Source organism: Ictidomys tridecemlineatus, chromosome 6, assembly GCF_052094955.1.
Source record: "Ictidomys tridecemlineatus isolate mIctTri1 chromosome 6, mIctTri1.hap1, whole genome shotgun sequence".
Classification (NCBI taxonomy): Eukaryota; Metazoa; Chordata; class Mammalia; order Rodentia; family Sciuridae; genus Ictidomys; species Ictidomys tridecemlineatus.
The window spans coordinates 116,435,698-116,453,854 of record NC_135482.1 but is presented as its reverse complement, the minus strand read 5'-3'; the positions used below and the strand labels follow the sequence as shown (position 1 = coordinate 116,453,854).

The 18,157-nt window shown below is 41.4% G+C and overlaps 1 protein-coding gene across 1 annotated transcript in view; it reads left to right on the top strand.

Moving 5' to 3' along the window:
- LOC101974738 (dual specificity tyrosine-phosphorylation-regulated kinase 4-like) overlaps positions 1–18,157 on the top strand; it is a 42,256-nt gene that overhangs the window by 9,366 nt on the left and 14,733 nt on the right. Inside the window, 3 exon segments of the mRNA XM_078015898.1 lie at positions 14,568–14,642; positions 15,331–15,447; positions 16,185–16,323. Coding sequence (XP_077872024.1) covers positions 14,568–14,642; positions 15,331–15,447; positions 16,185–16,323 — 331 coding nt within the window.

The following is an 18,157-nucleotide window of genomic DNA, read 5'->3' as shown; positions in this document are numbered from 1 at the left end:
GGCACACTAGCACACTATTATCTATGGTAATGAATTCACCTTTCTTTGCAAATGAAAGGTTCAGACTAGAAGACCTTGTAATGCTCATAAACTAAATCCTCAAACCATTTAAACTATAACCACTTACAACCAATCTAGAGTTGGCATCTCAATGAAAGTTAGGCATATACTATTATGTAATGTAATTTGAATGGATTTGGAGCCTTGAAGGAGCACAATTATGCAATTTCTTTCCATTCTCTCCCAGGGTCCCACTTTTCCTCCTGAGATGTACGCGGTAAGTACCAGTTTCTTTGTTTTGCATTCCTATTGCTGCTCTAATTTGGAGAGAGAAGAGAACAAATATTGGAGATTGCATTTCTTATTGTGGAAAGGATGCTTAAGTGAGCGGCTTAGGAGGGAGTTTCTGACTGATAAAATGAATCAGAAAAAAATAGCTACTTTTCACTCTAGAGTCCGTGAAAAATGGAGTATCTGTCCAACACAGGTGTTTAAGGAGATACTAGAAGAAAATCCCCACCCTACCCATATGGGTTTAGTTTTGTATATTTGCTCCTTTCAAAAATCTTGAGGTAGTTATCACCCCTGTTTTACAGAGAAAAGCAAGATCTCAAAGTCATCCTGGTAATTAAACCTGAAATCAGGATTCAGGTTTTCTTTTGTAATTCATGAATGCTTTTAAAAAATTGCTTCTCATTATTAATATATATAAAAGGACATTTAAGAAATATATGTAAGTTATAAAGAATAATAATACCATGGTCACCCTTGTGTGTGCCCAACATGGAGTTGAAGAAGTCCCCTGAGTGTTCTTCCCCATTGAATCTCATCCTGATCCCTCTGAGCTAACCTCTATCTTGAATTTTACAGCTATTATTCCGTTGCTTTCCTGTGTATATTTCCAAGCCTTGCACAGTATATGTTGGTTAATTTTGCATGTTCTCATTTTTATATACAGGAATCACACTGTTAAGTGTTCTGCTATGTGATTTTCATGCTCAGTCCCACACTAGCCTACCTGCCACTGCATGTGGCTGTCCTTGGATTGTCCAGGGCTCTATTGAGATGGATCATTACCTGTGCTTTGAATCTCAGATATTGTGAATAAATATCACCTTTGTTCTTGGGAACCTGATTATCAGTTTAACTGTTCTGCCCTATTGCTTGGGCATGCTTATCTCATCAGTCTTTGGACATTCTGTTTCTTCTTGTGTTTCTATTATTAAAAATAATTCTGCCATGAACGTTCGTGTGCATGTCTGCTAGTGCAAATGGGTAGCCACTTCTGGGTATTTACCCAGGTAGGGACTTGCTAGGTAATGAATATGTGAATGCCAAACTGTTTTCCAAAGCATTGGCATCAGTGCACTTTGTCACCAGCAGGGCACACAAGTTTCAGTTTTTCCACATCCATTTTATCACTCTTCATTATGTGACTTTTTATCTTGCCAATTTTGTAGGTAAGTAACAATTTTTTATTGTATCTTAACTTGCATTTGGATGATTGTTATTAACGAGACTAAACCCCCTTTCATATATTAACAGGCCATTTATATTTCCTCTTCTTTAAACTCCCTGTTTTTGTCTTTATTGTGTAAATATTTTTTCTATGGTGTTGTCTTTTTCCTATTAATCTGTAGAATATTTAATATATTCTGTCTATTAATCCTTACCAATATCATATGCTGCAAATACCTTCATCTGGTTTGTTAGCATGTCAGTTTTTATGTTCTTAATTTTTTAGAGTAGTTTTGGATTTATAGAAAAATTGAATAGAAGAGAGGAGAGTTCCCAGATACTTCATCACCTTCCTTATTTTATCTTATTATTAATATCTTGCATTACTGGAAAGTTGTTACAACTTATCAACCTATATTGATGCATTATTAACTAATAATGATTGTTATGACTTGGATGTGAGGTGTTCCCCAAAAGCTCATGTGTGAGACAGTGCAAGAAGGCTCAAAGAAGAAATGATTGGGTTGTGAGACTCTTCACCCAATCAGTGATTTAATCTGCTGATAGGGATTAACTGGGTGGTGACTGAAGTGGTAGGGTGAGGCTAAAGGAGGTGGGGAATTAGGGTGTGGCCTTGGTTTATATATTTGTACATGGAAGTGGAGTCTGTGCTTCTTCATCACCTTGATGTGAGCTGCTTCCCTCTGCCACACACTCTGCCATGATGTTCAGCCTCACCTCAAGCCCAGAGAAATGGAGCCAGCCTTCTATGGACTAAGACTTCTGAAATCATGAGCCCTCAAATAAATTCTTCCTCCTCTATAATTGTACTGGTCAGGTCCTTTAGTCACAGCCGTGAAAAAGCTGACGAAAACAATGATTTACTTTTGGTTGCCTCCTTTGTGTTGCATATTCTATGGGTTTTGAAAAATATATATTATTAGGTACAAACCATCACAGCATGATACGGGATAATTTTACTAACTTAAAAATACCACATTCTCCACCTAGTCAATCCTGACCCCACCTCCCACCAAAACCCTAGCAATCTCTCTTTTTGCTAACTCTATGATTTCGCCTTTTCCAGAATATTCTGTAGTTGAAATCATACAGTAATGCACCTTTTAAGATTGGCTTCTTTCATTTGGCAATATGTCAGTAAGGCTCCTCAATGTCTTTTTTTTTCCACGTTAATTTTTTTATTATTAGTTGTTCAAAATATTATAAAGCTCTTGACATATCATATTTCATACATTTGATTCAAGTGGATTATGAACTCCCATTTTTACCCCGTATACAGATTGCAGAATCACATTGGTTATACATCCACTTTTTTACATACTGCCAACCTAGTGTATATTGTATTCTGCTGCCTTTCCTATCCTCTACTATCCCCCTCCCCTCCCCTCTCATCCCATCTTCTCTCTCTACCCCATCTACTGTAATTCATTTCTCTCTCTTGTTTTTTCCCTTTCGCCTCACTTCCTCTTATATGTAATTTTGTATAACAATGAGGGTCTCCTTCCATTTTCATGTAATTTCCCTTCTCTCTCCCTTCCCCTCCGCCCTCTCGTCCCTATTTAATGGTGATCTTCTTCTCATGCTCCTCCTCCCTGTTCTTTTCTTTGTTGCCCTCCTTATATCAAAGAAGACATTTGGCATTTGTTTTTTAGGGATTGGCTGGCTTCACTTAGCATAATCTGCTCTAATGCTATCCATTTCCCTGCAAATGCCATAATTTTGTCATTTTTTTAGTGCTGAGTAATACTTCATTGTGTATAAATGCCACATTTTTTAATCCATTCATCTATTGAAGGGTATCTAGTCTAGCTATTGTGACTTGTGCTGCTATGAACATGGATGTAGCTGTATCCCTATAATATGATCTTTTAAGGTCTTTGGGGAATAGACCGAGAAGGGGGATAGCTGGGTCAAATGGTGATTCCATTCCCAGCTTTCCGAGGTATCTCCATACTGCTTTCCAAATTGGCCGCACCAATTTGCAGTCTTACCAGCAATGTACAAGTGTACCCTTTTCCCCACATCCTCACCAGCACTTGTTATGGTTTGACTTCATAATGACTGCCAATCTTACTGGAGTGAGATGGTATCTTAGGGTGGTTTTGATTTGCATTTCTCTGACTGCTAGAGATGGTGAGCATTTTTTCGTGTGCTTGTTGATTGATTGTATGTCCTCCTCTGAGCCTTGGCCCATTTGTTGATTGGGCTATTTGTTATCTTATTGTTTATTTTTTTGAGTTCTTTGTATACTCTGGATATTAGGGCTCTGTCTGAAGTGTGAGGAGTAAAAATTTGTTCCCAGAATGTAGACTCCCTATTTACCTCTCTTATTATTTCTCTTGCTGAGAAAAAACTTTTTAGTTTGAGTAAGTCCCATTTGTTAATTCTTGTTTTTAACTCTTGTGCTATGGGTGTTCTATTCAGGAATTTGGAGCGGGACCCCACAATATGTAGATTAGAGGTTTGATAGCTCATTTCCTTTCTTTAGCATTGCATTGGTATACCTGTTTATCCATTTACCTGTTAAAGAACATTATGGTTACTTCCTATTTAGGGGGAAGTTATGAATAAAGTCGCTATGAACATTCAAGTGCAGGTTTTTATGTGAACAAGTTTTCAATTCATTTGGGGAAATATCAAGGAGCATGGTTGCTGGATCACATACTGAGATATATTTGGCTTTGTAAGAAACTGTGGACTCTCTTCCAAAATGACTGTACCATTTTTCCATCCCACCATCAGTGAATGAGAATTTCTCTTACACCTTCTTCCCAGCATTTGGTATTGTCAATGTTTTGGATTTTCAATATTGTAGTTTGATTCTGAAATGTACTCCAGGGCCATCTGCATTCAGCACAGCCGGCCAACTCAAGGTCACTCAGGGGAAATTCCCAAGGCATTAGAAATAAAACACAGTCACACAATTTACCTTTAAACCAAGCTCCAGAACGGGAGAGTGTGGAACTACAGGAGAGGCTGGCGAGAGAGCAAGCACTCTTTTATTAGGGAAATCTAAATTCTTAGGAAATCCTATCCAATGAAAGTCAAGGGGGACAGGGTTACAAGGACAGGTAAGGTGATTGGATCCCTGGATATGTGGAGAGACACGCGCCTGCATGAAGACAGTCTCTAGAACCCTAGAAGATCCAGGCTAACCAGCAGCGTGACAGCCACCGGATGCCACACCGCTCAGCAGGGGAGTCAGACCTAGTCAGTGCTAGATTGGTCTCCCACACTCCAGAAGTCTGCGTGTTGAAGGCTTGGTCCCCAGCTGGTGGCGCAGCTGGGAGGTGGTGGAGACTTGGGGAGATGGAGCCTAGATGGAGGAGGTGGGTCACTGGGACATATCCTTGACCAGTATATCTTGTCCCAGTACCCTCCCCCGCCCCCTTCCTGGCTTTACTCTGCCACATCCTCCCCAACAGCCATGATATTCTACCTTATCACAGGCCCAGAAACAATGGAGTTGCTCAAAGAAGCTGTGAGCTACGTGCACTTTGAACAGAAAAAATAACACCTGCATAGGATGGAATAAATCTCAATGAATGGAAAGAGCCTCAGAAATCATCCTCGTCGTCTTCTTTTTTTTTAGCCAGAGAGAGGGAATTTTTTAATATTTATTTTTTAGTTTTTGGTGGATACAACATCTTTATTTATTTATTTTTTAAAATTTTATGTGATGATGGGGATGGAACCCAGCGACCCACCATGCTAGGCAAGCGCGCTACCACTTGAGCCACATCCCCAGCCCCAGAAATCATCTTCTTTAACCTGCCTGCATGATGCACAAATCTACTTTATATTATAGAAAATTTAGTGTCTAATTTGTAGAAAAATACTTCTTTCTAAGTGTTTCTGTTGTATTCTATATTCAGGTACTACTGGAATAAAAGCATGAACTTATTTTAACTTGAGATCTTTGGAGTGGAAGTAGTTTACAATCTCTTGTCCCCATGTTTCATGGTAGAATACAAAAGAGATCAGAAAAGATCACTGGATGGCAGTATGACACAGTAAAAAGACACTTGAGGACTTAGGCCATACATAGACTTAGGTTTGCTACCATAAATTGTGTTATCTTGGACAAGTCATTTGGTTGACTTTAACCTCTCTTTCTCCATCTGTAAAATGAGGTCATCATATTATATATTCGAAAAGTTCGCTACCAGAATCATGGTTTTTCAAGTTCCATTAGTGGACTCCTGAATCAGCAGGTTGCACTAAATGCATTCAAAAATGACTCCTGGTTTCTGGATTTCCAGGCTTGTCTCATGCCCATCACTCAAGGATGGCCAGGGTCTCCTCCTTCCATCTCTACCAGGGTCAGAGGCTGGTAGGTGGGCCTCCCAGAGGATATGGCATCAGTGAGATAAGAACCTGGTCCTCCCAAGTGGCAAGTCATGTTCACTGTGCTAATGGGTCTCCAGAGTCCAGCCTTGGCTGTGGGTGTAATCAGGAGGCAGCTCCTTCCTGTCTAGGCATCCTGGGCTTCCTTGTGCACCACAAAGGGGCTTTAAGGGTAGACTCTTGACTAGAAGTAGCAGAGAGGGAGAAACCGTGATTTGCCGAAGGTCTGTGTTGGTGGTAACAGTTAAATCCCTTGGATGGAGATTTTCTTCTTCCAGCTCTTTGCAAGGTCTGCTGGGCTAATCCTCTAACCTGTTTGCTCTGTAGAAAATTCCTAAAGGTTTTCTCTTCTGATCACCTGCCTCTCTCTGTTGATACATTTGTTTTGAACAATACATTTGAATACATTCGTTCTGACCTCTAGGAAAGGATTACAGAGGCTGTAAGGAGGAAGCTGTGAGTTGATATCACTGAACTTGAGTTTCATCTGTCCATCTAGCCACAACCAGGTACTAGGGATTTTTTTCTTTCTTTTAAATGAAGAGGAGGAAGAAACAAGGAGGAGCCAACTGAAAAAATAACCAGAAAAATAGCTTGTGAGGTTCAACTGAGGCTGGATTCTTCGATGGAGGTGTGCCTTTCTGAAAAGGCTGGGTGGTCTAGGGACAGGGACCAGAGTGGCCTGATGCCTGCTAAGTATTCCTCTGCTTTCTCCCCTGAACTTTGCAGATGAGGACATCCAGGTCTCTGTCTAAAGTAATAAGATGAGGCAGTGAATCTTGAAATTCTGCTCTAACTAGCCCTAAATGGGGGACCAGATCTGGTCATATTTAGCTTTCAAAGTGAAGAGGCACATTGTACCCTGGAGCATGTGCATGTTGGGGTCCGGCCTACTGCAATGAGAATGCAAATCAGGGAAGGGGGAAAGCAGAATGCCCAGGAAGAGGAGATGGATGTGGGACAGGCAGTTGGAGATTCCACCTTTCTGTGTTCCTCTTACCTTCACCCTGATGTGGAGGTTACATGATCAGGTCAGTGTGACCCGTAATGGGAATGTGCTCCTGCCTGGCTGGGTTCATGAACCATCTCTTTACTTCCCCAGCACCTAAAATATCATCCTTGAGTAGAGATTCATTTATTTGGACAGATAATTCCTTTTCCTGGCATTCTTTTTGAAAACTTAGTGGCGTTTGAGATGGGATTCTTGTGTGTGAATTAAGCAATTAGGAAGCTTTCCTTCCGAAAATAAGTGCCAGGGTGCAGGAAAGCTCTAGTGGGAATGAAAGCCACTAGGAGAGTGAATGAAGCCACACTGGTAAACAGTGGGTGACCAACCAGAGAGAGTGAAAGTCAAAGCTCCGTTGACTCCTAGACTCCTTGGAGTTGCCTCAAGTCTTTCAGGGCAAATACTAGGATGTCCGGCTCCTCCTCTTCTTTCTTTCCTTCTCCCCTTCTTTCTTTCCTTCAGGAAATATTTAAGTGCCTATAAGCATGAGATACTGTGTTAGGCTTTGCGATCCTAAGCTGAGACCCAGGTCTTTTAGTAAAGAGTCTGACTGTCCAGCAGAAGAAGAGTTCAAGTGTGGCTAAATTCACCAAGTGAATGAAGGTGACATGAAGTGGAGGAAGCTCTACTCCATTCCCAGTAGAAATGGAGCAGGCGCAAACGTTGTTGAGATGTGAAACAGCATGACGTTTGGAAACTGCAGAAAGGGTAGGGCGAGGTCATGACAAGGGATGAGGCTGGGAGTATTTTGTTTCAGGATTTCTGCACCCTGAGAAGTCACAGGGAAATGAAGGTGAGGTAGTAATGTGGCTAATGCTCACATTTATTCCTAAGGCCACTCTGGCAGCTGCATAGAGGAAGGGCAGGAAAGGAGACCATGGAACTAGGGCACTGGTGGATACTAAGTCTGAAAGTGGTATCTTTATTCTCACATGATTATTCTATTCATAGCAAGAGAATCATAAGTGATAATTATAAGCTTGATAGAACATTCTCACGCTTGTTCCTGCAAGGGAGAGGCTCATGGTTATTGCAGTCAGCTTATGTTGATTAATGTGGATTTGCTGTGGAGGCCCTTCCCTGTGATATCCTACAAAGAGGCAGTCAACAGCAGATCCTGCTCCCCAAGCAAGGAAAATGACACATAAAAATCCTACCCTGACAGGCACCGTGGTGCATGCCTGAAATCCCAGAGGCTGGGCAGGCTGAGATAGGAGAATTGCGAGTTCAAAGCCACTCTCAGCAATGGCAAGGTGCTAAAGTGACTCAGTGAGATCTTCTCTCTAAATAAAATACAAAATAGGGCTGGGATGTGGCTCAGTGGTTGAGTGCCCCTGAATTCAATCACTGGTACAAAAAAAAAAGACCCTACCCCCATTGTGAGATGCTCAGCAAATCCAAATTGGTCTGAGGTTAGGCCTCAGCTCAATCCTGGCTTTTGTCATGATGGTATGGATACTGACACACAAGGTGACACCTGGGGGACCCATATGTGAGCCATCCAGAGGGACTGACTGCTTTTGATGTTCCAGGATTGGCACATCATGTAGGGCCTAATGTTCATTGCCATAGAATCTTGTGGGAGGAGATAAAAGAATGGCAGCTATTATGAATGCAAACAACAATAAGTGTTGGTGAGGATGTGGGGGAAAAGGTACACTCATACACTGCTGGTGGGACTGCAAATTGATGCAGCCATTATGGAAAACAGTATGGAAATTTCTTGGAAAATTAGGAATGGAACCACCATTTGACCTTGCTATCCCTCTCCTCAGGCTACACCCAAAGGACTTAAAAACAGCATATTACAGGGACACAGCCTGTAATGTTTATAGCAGAACAATTCACAATACCTAAACTGTGGAACCAACCTAGATGCCCTTCAATAGATGAATGGATAAAATGTGGCATATATACACAATGGAATATAACTCAGCAATAAAAAGAATAAAATCATGGCATTTGTAGGTAAATGGATGGAGTTAGAGAAGATAATGCTAAGTGAAGTTAGCCAATCCCCCCAAACCAAATACTGAATGTTTTCTCTGATATACAGAGGCTGATTCATAGTGGAGTAGGAGGGGGAACATGAAAGGAATAGACAAACTCTAGATAGGGCAGAGGGGTGGGAGGACAAGGGAGTGGACATGAGGTTAGAAATGATGGTGAAATGTGATGGATATTATCCAAAGCACATGTATGAAGACACAAATTGGTGTGAACATACTTTGTGTACAACCAGAGATATGAAAAATTGTGATCTATATGTGTAATAAGAATTGTAATGCATTCTACTGTCATATATAAATTTAAAAAATTAAAAAAATAATTAGAAAGGCTACATAAACATCAATGGCATAACAGAAAACAAAGGGGATTCCATTAGAATGTGCTTCCCAAATCTGGCTACATAGGACTCACTTGGGAAGCCTCTGGTCTCCACCACTAGGGAGTCAGGGCCATGTAATTTCTGTGCTTAACCTAGTGACTGACTGGCACATGGGCAAGCTCAGTGAGTATGTTGAGAATGAATGCATCCCCAAGGTCCATCCTAACCCTGTGATTCCATGCATCCTTCTGGCTCAGAGAGGTAGAAGGGAGGTGTTTTCTGGAAAAATCCTTGAGGTAGGAAGAAGGACTCTTGACCACAGGAGCTGGTAACTAGATCAGTTTGGCAACTTTGCAGCTATTTTACATAAATGACAGGTGAGGGGTGGGCTGAGGAAGCTGGTTTCAATTTCCCACCTTTCTCCTAATTAGCTTTTAAATTGAACGGAGCTTCTATTTGAGAAAGGTGAGCTGGCTTTTATAAAGCAGCAGATAGAATCTGCCACCTGCCATGGTTTAAGGTTTTGTCGGAGAAAACAAAATAAGTGTGAGAACCTAAGTGCCTGGCCTAGTGAGAACTAGCCAGCTAGCCCAGAAAACAGACAGGAGAGAGGCGAGGAGGGACCCTGGGTCAGGACAAGAAACTCCAGGCTCGGATCAGCCAATTATTTGCATTTTCGTGTGGTGTCCAGTCCCTGTGGGTCCATGACCTGGCTATGGGAAGCACAGATAGAGACAACAGAGGAGGCCTCAAATTTAAATGAGGGCCTCTAGTGGGGAGAATCTTAACAACCCCAGCCAGCATCTCCTGTTCTATCCTCCCAGGTTCTCCCAGCCCAGGTCCTCTCTGTCCTCTTCTATAATCTAATCCACTCTATCTAGGCTCTCAGTTGCCCAGAGTACCTCCTGCCCCATCATTGATTTGAACCTTTGATAATTACCTGTTGTAATACCTTTTGTTTTTATTTTTATTTTTCAGTACTGGGTATTGAACTCAGAGGAATTTTATCACTGAGCCACATGACCCAGTCATTTTTTTAAATCTTTTATTTTGAAACAGGGTTTGCTGTATTGCTGGGGTTGGCCTTGAACTTGGGATCCTCCTGCCTCAGCCCCCCAGAGTCCTGCTCCACCATATTTGGCCCTTTTGTTTTTAAATAATAGGATTTTTAAATTATAAAAGCAATGCATATTTATATAAAAGGTTTGGAAAATCAAGGAGCTTTACAGTTGACTTCTGGCTGTTTTGGAAACTTCTAAGAACAGCGATGCACACAGAGAAGTGGAAAAGGCTCTATCAGCTCCCTAGTGCCCTTTCTTATTTCCCAGAATCCAACCACAGTTCATGGACTGCACTGGAAGCCCCAACTTTGCCATGTGCCCCTGTGAATGAAGTCTTTTTTACACAGGAGAGTTCAAATGTAGATACAGAGACTATTAAAGAGACTCCTGTTGCATTGACTTAGAAATCAGTGCAGGGCCAAAGGACAATGACACCAAAATTCACTGTCTGAAAGAAAGGTGGCATTTTACTATGAATATGGGAGATCACACCCTCTTCTTCCTGCCATGGTAGAATGTAGTGTTGTGATGGGACACTGTGTGCCTCTTGGAGAAACTTCAGGAAACAGAGTCACCAAGCTCATAATTTTGCACAACATATTGTTATCTGAGTATGAGAGATGGGGTGCAGAGATGTAGAAGCCACCCATCCTAGGGGTGGCTTGGTTAGACCTGGGGCAGCTGGAACCCCTGGCTGTGAGTTGCCTCCTGTCTTGACCCTTGTTGCTGTACAAGTATTAAATTTTTTTCTGTATGTGTCATGATGTGACAAAGGTTGGGAAGCACGGCTCTGTTCAATAGATTGCAGCTTTGGTTCTATGAGAGGAAAGATAAAGTTTGTGTTGGCAAGCTTTCTGCTATTATGACAAAACACCTGAGATAATCATATAAGGAGGAAAAGATTGATTTTGGCCTCAGAATTTTAGAGGATTTCAGTCCATGGTAGCTTGTCCCTCTTGCTTTGGGCCTGTGGCAAGGCAGAACATCATAGTGGGGAGCATGTGTTAGAACAAAGCTTCTCGTCTCATGGCAGCTGGAACATTAAAGAGAGAAACAGAAGGAGGCCAGGTTCTGAAAGGTTCCAACTCCCAGGAGTGCCTTAGACTAGAGACTAAACCTTCAACACATGGGCCTTTGGAGGACACTGAAAATCCAAACCGAAGAAAGCTCTTAAGACACACATCTGGAAGTCACTTGAATAAATCTTACAAACTGATAGGACTTTGTAGATTACATCTTGCCCAGACTCCCGTTCCATACACATTTTGCACAGATGATCATCAAGTGGATTCCACCTGATGGGAAAGTCAATGCTTCAGAGAGACTCCTACCTTTTATGTGCAACTCTAAATTTTAAAAAATTCTTCATTTTATTGAACCAGACATTTCTCCAATTATAGTTCATTATAACATGATGGTAATATTGATTTGACTTTTCTGATCCATAAATTTCCATTTACTTCCCTATAAGTCCCACACTTTGACCTGATTCTGTCCTTTGAACCACGTAGAAGAAATTTGTACTCTATCATAAGTGGCAGCCCTTCTGACATTGCCCTTCCTATAGGAGTTTTGTTTTAATAAAAGACTAATTTTTAGAATAGTCTTAGATTTACCAAAAAAATAGAGAGATATAAAAGTTTCCACACACTACTCCCCACCATGTACCCAGTTTTCTTTATTATTTATATCTCATAGTGCATTTTTTATAAATAATGAACCAATATTGATATGTCATAATTAACCAAACTCTATACTTCATGCAGGTTTCCTTAATTTCTACCTAATGTCCTTTGTCTGTTCCTGGATCCTGTATTACATTTAGTTGACATGTCTCTTTAATCTCCTCTTGGCTCTGACATTTTCTTAAACCTTTCTTGACAGGGCTTTATCCCAAGCCACCTGGACATGTGCACACACGTGCACACATATACATAAGTATTTCTACACGTAGCTATCTGTATCTATATTAACTTAAACATGAGATATATCTACAATTATAGTCCATTATAACATGATGGTAATATTGATCAGACTTTTCTGATCCATAAATTTCCATTCCAACAAAGAGAAACCTGGTTTCTACCATCTGCCTTCAACTTTTTGGGGGGATGGGCACCAGGGATTGAACTCAGGGGCTCTCAGCCACTGAGCCATATCCCCAGCTCTGTTCTATATTTTATTTAGAGACAGGGTCTCAATGAGTGGCTTGTTGCCTTGATATTGCTGCTGGTTTTGAACTCGAGATTCTCCTGCCTCAGCCTCCTGAGCTCCTGGGATTACAGGCATTTGCCACCCAGCCCAGCTGCTGTCTACTTCTTAATTGTTTATTTCCAATATATGTATATGACAGTTACCATAATGTTAATCTATGAGAATTTCTCTTTTGTTTTATTCTTTTGTCAAGTTAAGCATCATAGCTCCTTTAGCCATCTTGTTCATCCTCCATCAATTTCATGGGAAATGAGCAGAGATCACTCTCTGCATTTTGCAAATGAGGAAAATTGAACTCTATCACTCATTCACATTCGAGGCACTAGTTGAAGTGTTGTGCACACATTAAGTCATTCTTCCTCACAACAACCTTATGAGCTTGTTAATGATAATATCCTCGAGTAATAGGAGGAGAAGTTAATGACTCGTCCAAATTCAGATAATTAATGAACAGTGGAACTGGATTCAAAATGAAAGAGTGTGACTTTCAGGTTCATTCCTTTGAGTATTGTCATGCCACACAGCTGCTGAAGGAATCTTTCTAAAGGACGGCTTTGCTTTGCACATACCGTGCAAACCTTCAGTGGTTCACATTTGCCCATAGGAGAAGACAGAGTTTCTTAGCCTAGCTTTCAATGCTTCTGCAACCCACAGCCAGCCCTGTGCTCCAGCTTATCCTCTCTGAGCAGTGGAAACCCCTGGAGCATGCCTGGATACTGTTGCTTCTCCTAATGAGCATGCCGTCTTCCCTTCCTCTCAGTCCAGACCAAGCCACAGAAGTCCCTTTCCCCTCCTTCTGGGCTCATTGCATTTGTGGTGGTATCTTCCTTTTTTTTTTTTAATTGACACTTGACACTCACCAATGTCCTTTGTCTGATGTTTAGTCTGGGCTGTATTTTGTTGATGTACTTTCCATTCACCTCTTGGTCTCTCCATTGCAACCTCAATGCCAGCTTGTTGTTACTGCTGATACATCCGAGTTTTAATATTCGTAAACCTACTTAATGAGAAGTTGGATTCACAATTGCAATGTTTCCTCAGATATCATCACAGTCTATTCATAGATAACCACATCTGCATGTAGTGCACATTAGCAAATAAACCAACGTGGTCCGAGACCATGGCCCGTGCTCTGTGAAATCTTCTCTCCCTCAGATTACCTTCATATTCCAGGAGGTCAAGACAAAATATTCTAAATGCCCCCATCAGTACCGCTCTGTGGAGGACTCAGCTGTGCTAAAGGACAATAAATATTGTATCTCAGTTGCCAAATTTAAAAGGGTCTGGCCCCCTGTATCTCAGCTTTAGATGTGCTTCCTTCAGGTCTCTAGGGAAGGTCTGGAAGAAAGAGAATTCTAAGTTTTGTTTCAAAGAACAGAACTTGTGTTCAAACTGAAGGCTGTTTGCTAAACTTTAGTTATTTCAGTGCTGCCTTCATAATTTTGGCCATATCTCATGCTTCCTTTTATTTTTTTACTTGAATTTTGATTTCATCCTAAGTAAAAACAACTGCAAAATCATATGCTTAAAGTGCTTCTTATAGTTTTTCAAATGGATAGCAAAATAAATGCATAGCCATTAGGTGATTGTCTATCTGCATCCTGCACAGAATTATGTCACCTAGCCCTGTGGTGTGCTTACTACCTTGGAAAAAATTGTTCTAAGATTGTGGTCTTTTCCTCTCCACCCCTTTCTAGATGTAAAGCCTTTCTGATGTTCAGGCTGGGCACCTGTGTCCTGGCAGGTTCCACTAAGGCATCTTTGGGCATTTTGAGTTCTGGGCAAGACTAAGAGAATTTTCTTTCCTAAAGAGAAAGATAACATTAGCTCCACTTCTATTCCTTACCATCTACAAGGATGCTGGTTAAGACTGTGTTGGAAGAAAGCATATATTGATTTTTTAAGGTGTGAAAATCATAAGACAAGTGGATCCATCATTAGCACTTCTGGAAAGATTATTTGTGGGTAGTAATTCATTTCATGCATTGAGTAATTCTTTGAGCTTCTTTGAACTCTTCCTAGCTTGGGATCCGGAAAGCTGGCTTCAAGTATACCTTGCTTATTGTAAGGAAATGAAATAAAGGTCCAGGTGGCTTGGGACCTTATTACACTTTTCTTCTACTTGACTCAGGTTGAAAATAAGCCTTTGGCTCAAGTCCAGAAGCCACCCTCCAAGATCAAGAACCTCAAAATGACCCGACTTTTTGCATAAGGTAGGAAGTGTTGGTTAGTGACTTTAGGAAAGGATGAGGGCAGTAGATGAAAGAAATAGCTTTTTACAGGCACTTTTGGCCAACTCAGCATGACAATGAGAGCCCTCTATCCATATCACCATGCTTCTCTCCACACAGTTTTAAACATGGCTATTTGTTGATAGTTAGATTATCTCTTTCCCAATCAGTTAATCAATCAGTGTAGGAGGGCAGTGACCCAAGTGAGAAGGTCAAGTCTATAAAGTAGCCGTAGAGGAAATGGGAGTTTTTGTTGCATCAAGACAGATTTGCATTGTATAGCAGAAAGGCCTTCCCCATGTTTGGAAGGTAAAATATTGGAATGAGAATAATAATGGCTATCACTTATGGAATACTCTACATAGTTTCACAAAAGCTATGAGGTAGGTCCCATTTTTGAGAGAGATGAAATAATTAAAGCTGAGAGAAAGAATCAATGTGACCCATTCAGTGTCTACAGCTAGTGAGTGGTAGAATGGGGAGCCAACCCCAGATCCTGTGTGCTAGATTACTCTGCTCCCTGGAATCTTCTTTTTTTTTTTTCCCCTCCAAGAATCTGGGTTTAGGCTCACCCTTGTTGTGGAAAAGAGTCTAGAAGAAATGACCTCTGGAGAATTTTCTTATCTGAGGTTTCTATACCTTATCCAATTTCTCCTTCTATAGGGTACAAACACCAACATTACTTCACTCCCTTTTATGGATACCAAGGAGAAGAAGAATGTAATCAACCTCCCACACATCAGCAACAAAATTCTGCTGAAGCCTGGTGTGCTGTCCCGGGTGAGTACAGGGCAGCGGACATGCTCCTGAGCAGACAGGTGAAAGACCTAGCTTCAGTTCAGAACCACATCTAGAAAAGTCCAGGAAGGTGGGGGAAAGGAGTCGCAGCTAAAGAATTGGGTTCAAGTCCTTTTCTCACTCTTTGTACTGAATATGAACTTGGGTAAATATGCGTTTTACTTTCTCTTACCTACAAAGTGGGCCTTTAGGGAGTCGTCGGGGTGATTCATTGAGGAAAGGAAAAATGAAGTTGTGGTGTAAAAATGATAGAAGAAAACAAAATCTTGTTTTCCTTCCATGTCATCTACCATTTTTTTAATAGGGACCCAATAAGATACTATGTAGGAAAGTCGTAAGAGGTGTTGTTATATAAATTCAAGTTTACATGTCCTTAAGCAAGTTACTTAATCTAGTTAGGAGCTGGCCTCCTCGAGAGCAATGATAAAAACTGTTCTCATCTCTTTCTACAGTGACACACCCCTGGGGTTGTCAACTGTATGCTCTAATGTGCATGTCTCCTGGGGCATGAGATGAGAATTAGATACTTCCTTTGGGAGAAAGGTGGAGAAAACCTACTGTCTCTTAACTACTGTTTTCTCCCTGGAAAGGTAGGACAAATCCTGTCTGGATGTGAGTGTTTTGGGGCATATAAATAGTTTATGTTTCCCAGAAGAAGTAGTTCTTTATTATCAATTTCTTGAAGTAGTTCTTTATTACCAATTTATTTTCTTGGACAGGAAATTCAAACGCACAGTCATAAGCTGGCCTCTGAGTACAAGGCTTTAGAAGCACCTTTCCACCCTAGCATGAAGACTCATGAACACAAGGTAGAAGAGAAACCACCAAAGAAGCACAAGGTGCCTCTGATGGCAGCAGGTATGATACTGGTGGGGTGAGCAGTAACAGCATAGGCGGTGGTTGGGGGGGGGTCAGTGTTAAGAGCTGAGCTGACCTGGAGAGGGCTTAGTGGCCAAATGTTGGAATAGTCAACTAAGGCTAGAAATCAAAATGAAAGAAGTTAAGCCTTTACCCTCTTACTGAAACAGTATAAACAAGAGGCTGGGTAAGAGGAAGTACCAGCATCACACTGTTCTATTACCTACCTTGGAACTATTCAAGGTAAGCGTCAGATGCATTAGTGCAGACAAAGGGCACTGTCTCACTGCCTGGGGAGCCCCAACAAAAGACTTCTGTCATTTTACAGACTTAGGAACAGAGAAGTGAGTGGGGAGGAGCTAGGAGTGGACAAGTCCAGAATACTGAAAGTAAAGTGTCCTGAAAGTTCTGCCTTTCTCTTGACAAGGGGGTCTTGGCAGAGGTGCTTGAGGCAGGCCTCAGCTGGGTCTCCAATAGAGGGCTCTGAGTGGGGGCTTCTGAGTTAGACAGGCTCAGATGCCTGAGAGAGTCAGTCGCCTGCCAGGAGAATTTGGTCCTCAGCTGCAGCTCTGGTCAGAGACTACAAGCTCGGGCTGTGGACCAAGTCTGGTGTGGGAAGACAGCTGCCCCTGTGGAGCCTGCCAGATTAAGCCTGGGTAATTGTCTATTGTGAGGTCTGAAAGATCACACACAGTCTTCTGGCAGGAGCTACACTCCTCATGAGGTTCAGAGATTTCATGACCTCTTAGGATTCAAAGGAAGAGAATCGAAGTCCACTTAGCACTTACCATATGCCAACACTGTCCACTGCTCACAGCTCTTCTGCCCCAGTGCTGAAGTTGAAATTGTTGTCCTTTTTTAAATGATCTCAGGAGTGACCCTCCTGCCAGGAGATGATTTCAGTTCTGAGTTCATTCTGCCTTTACAGAGATGGTATCTGCCTCCTTCTATCTTGGGTCCTGATTCTGTCCTTTGGGCAAGGAACATGCCTTATTTAGCTTGGACATGACTGCTCTTCTGGTATATGAAGACAGTGGCCTTGTGCTCTATGTCTTTTTTTCTTTCTTTCTCCTCACAGTTCAACTTTTCAGCAGTTTGTCAAATAACATGGTGCCTCCTACCCTGATCCTGGCTTCCTGTCTCTGAGTACTCTTCATTTTATTCAAGTGTCAATCTCACTCCCCACCTCACCCCCCTTGCCCTAACACAAACGCTCATGTGATCTGTCTCATGGAGATTAGAGAGGCACTAACAAGCATTTCCTCTATGGTTTGAAGTATTAGCTGGCTCCCCTGCAGGCTGGAGTGGGAGTAACCACAGGACTTTTTTTCTTTTTTCTTTTCTTTTTTTTTTTTTAGTTTTATTGATTTTATTTTTTTAAAATACATGATAGAGAAATGAATTACATATAGAGCACAATGTTTCATATCTTTGTATATAGAGTATGTTCATGCCAATTCATGCTTTTATACATGTACTTTTTTGCATTACAATTCTTATATACCACAATTTTTCATATCTGTTTATATATAAAGTATATTAACACCCAATTTGAGTCTTCATACATGTACTTTGGATAATGATGTCCATCATGTTCCACCACCTTGCTAATCCCCTGCCCTCTCCCTTTCCCTCCCACCCCTCTCCCCTATCTAGAATTCATCTAATCCTCCCATGCTCCCCCTCCTTACCCCACTATGAGTCAGCCTCCTTATATCAGAGAAAACATTCAGCATTTGTTTTTTGGGGGATTGGCTAACTTCACTTAGCATTATCTTCTCCAACGCCATCCATTTACCTGCAAATGCCATGATTTTATTCTCTTTTATTGCTG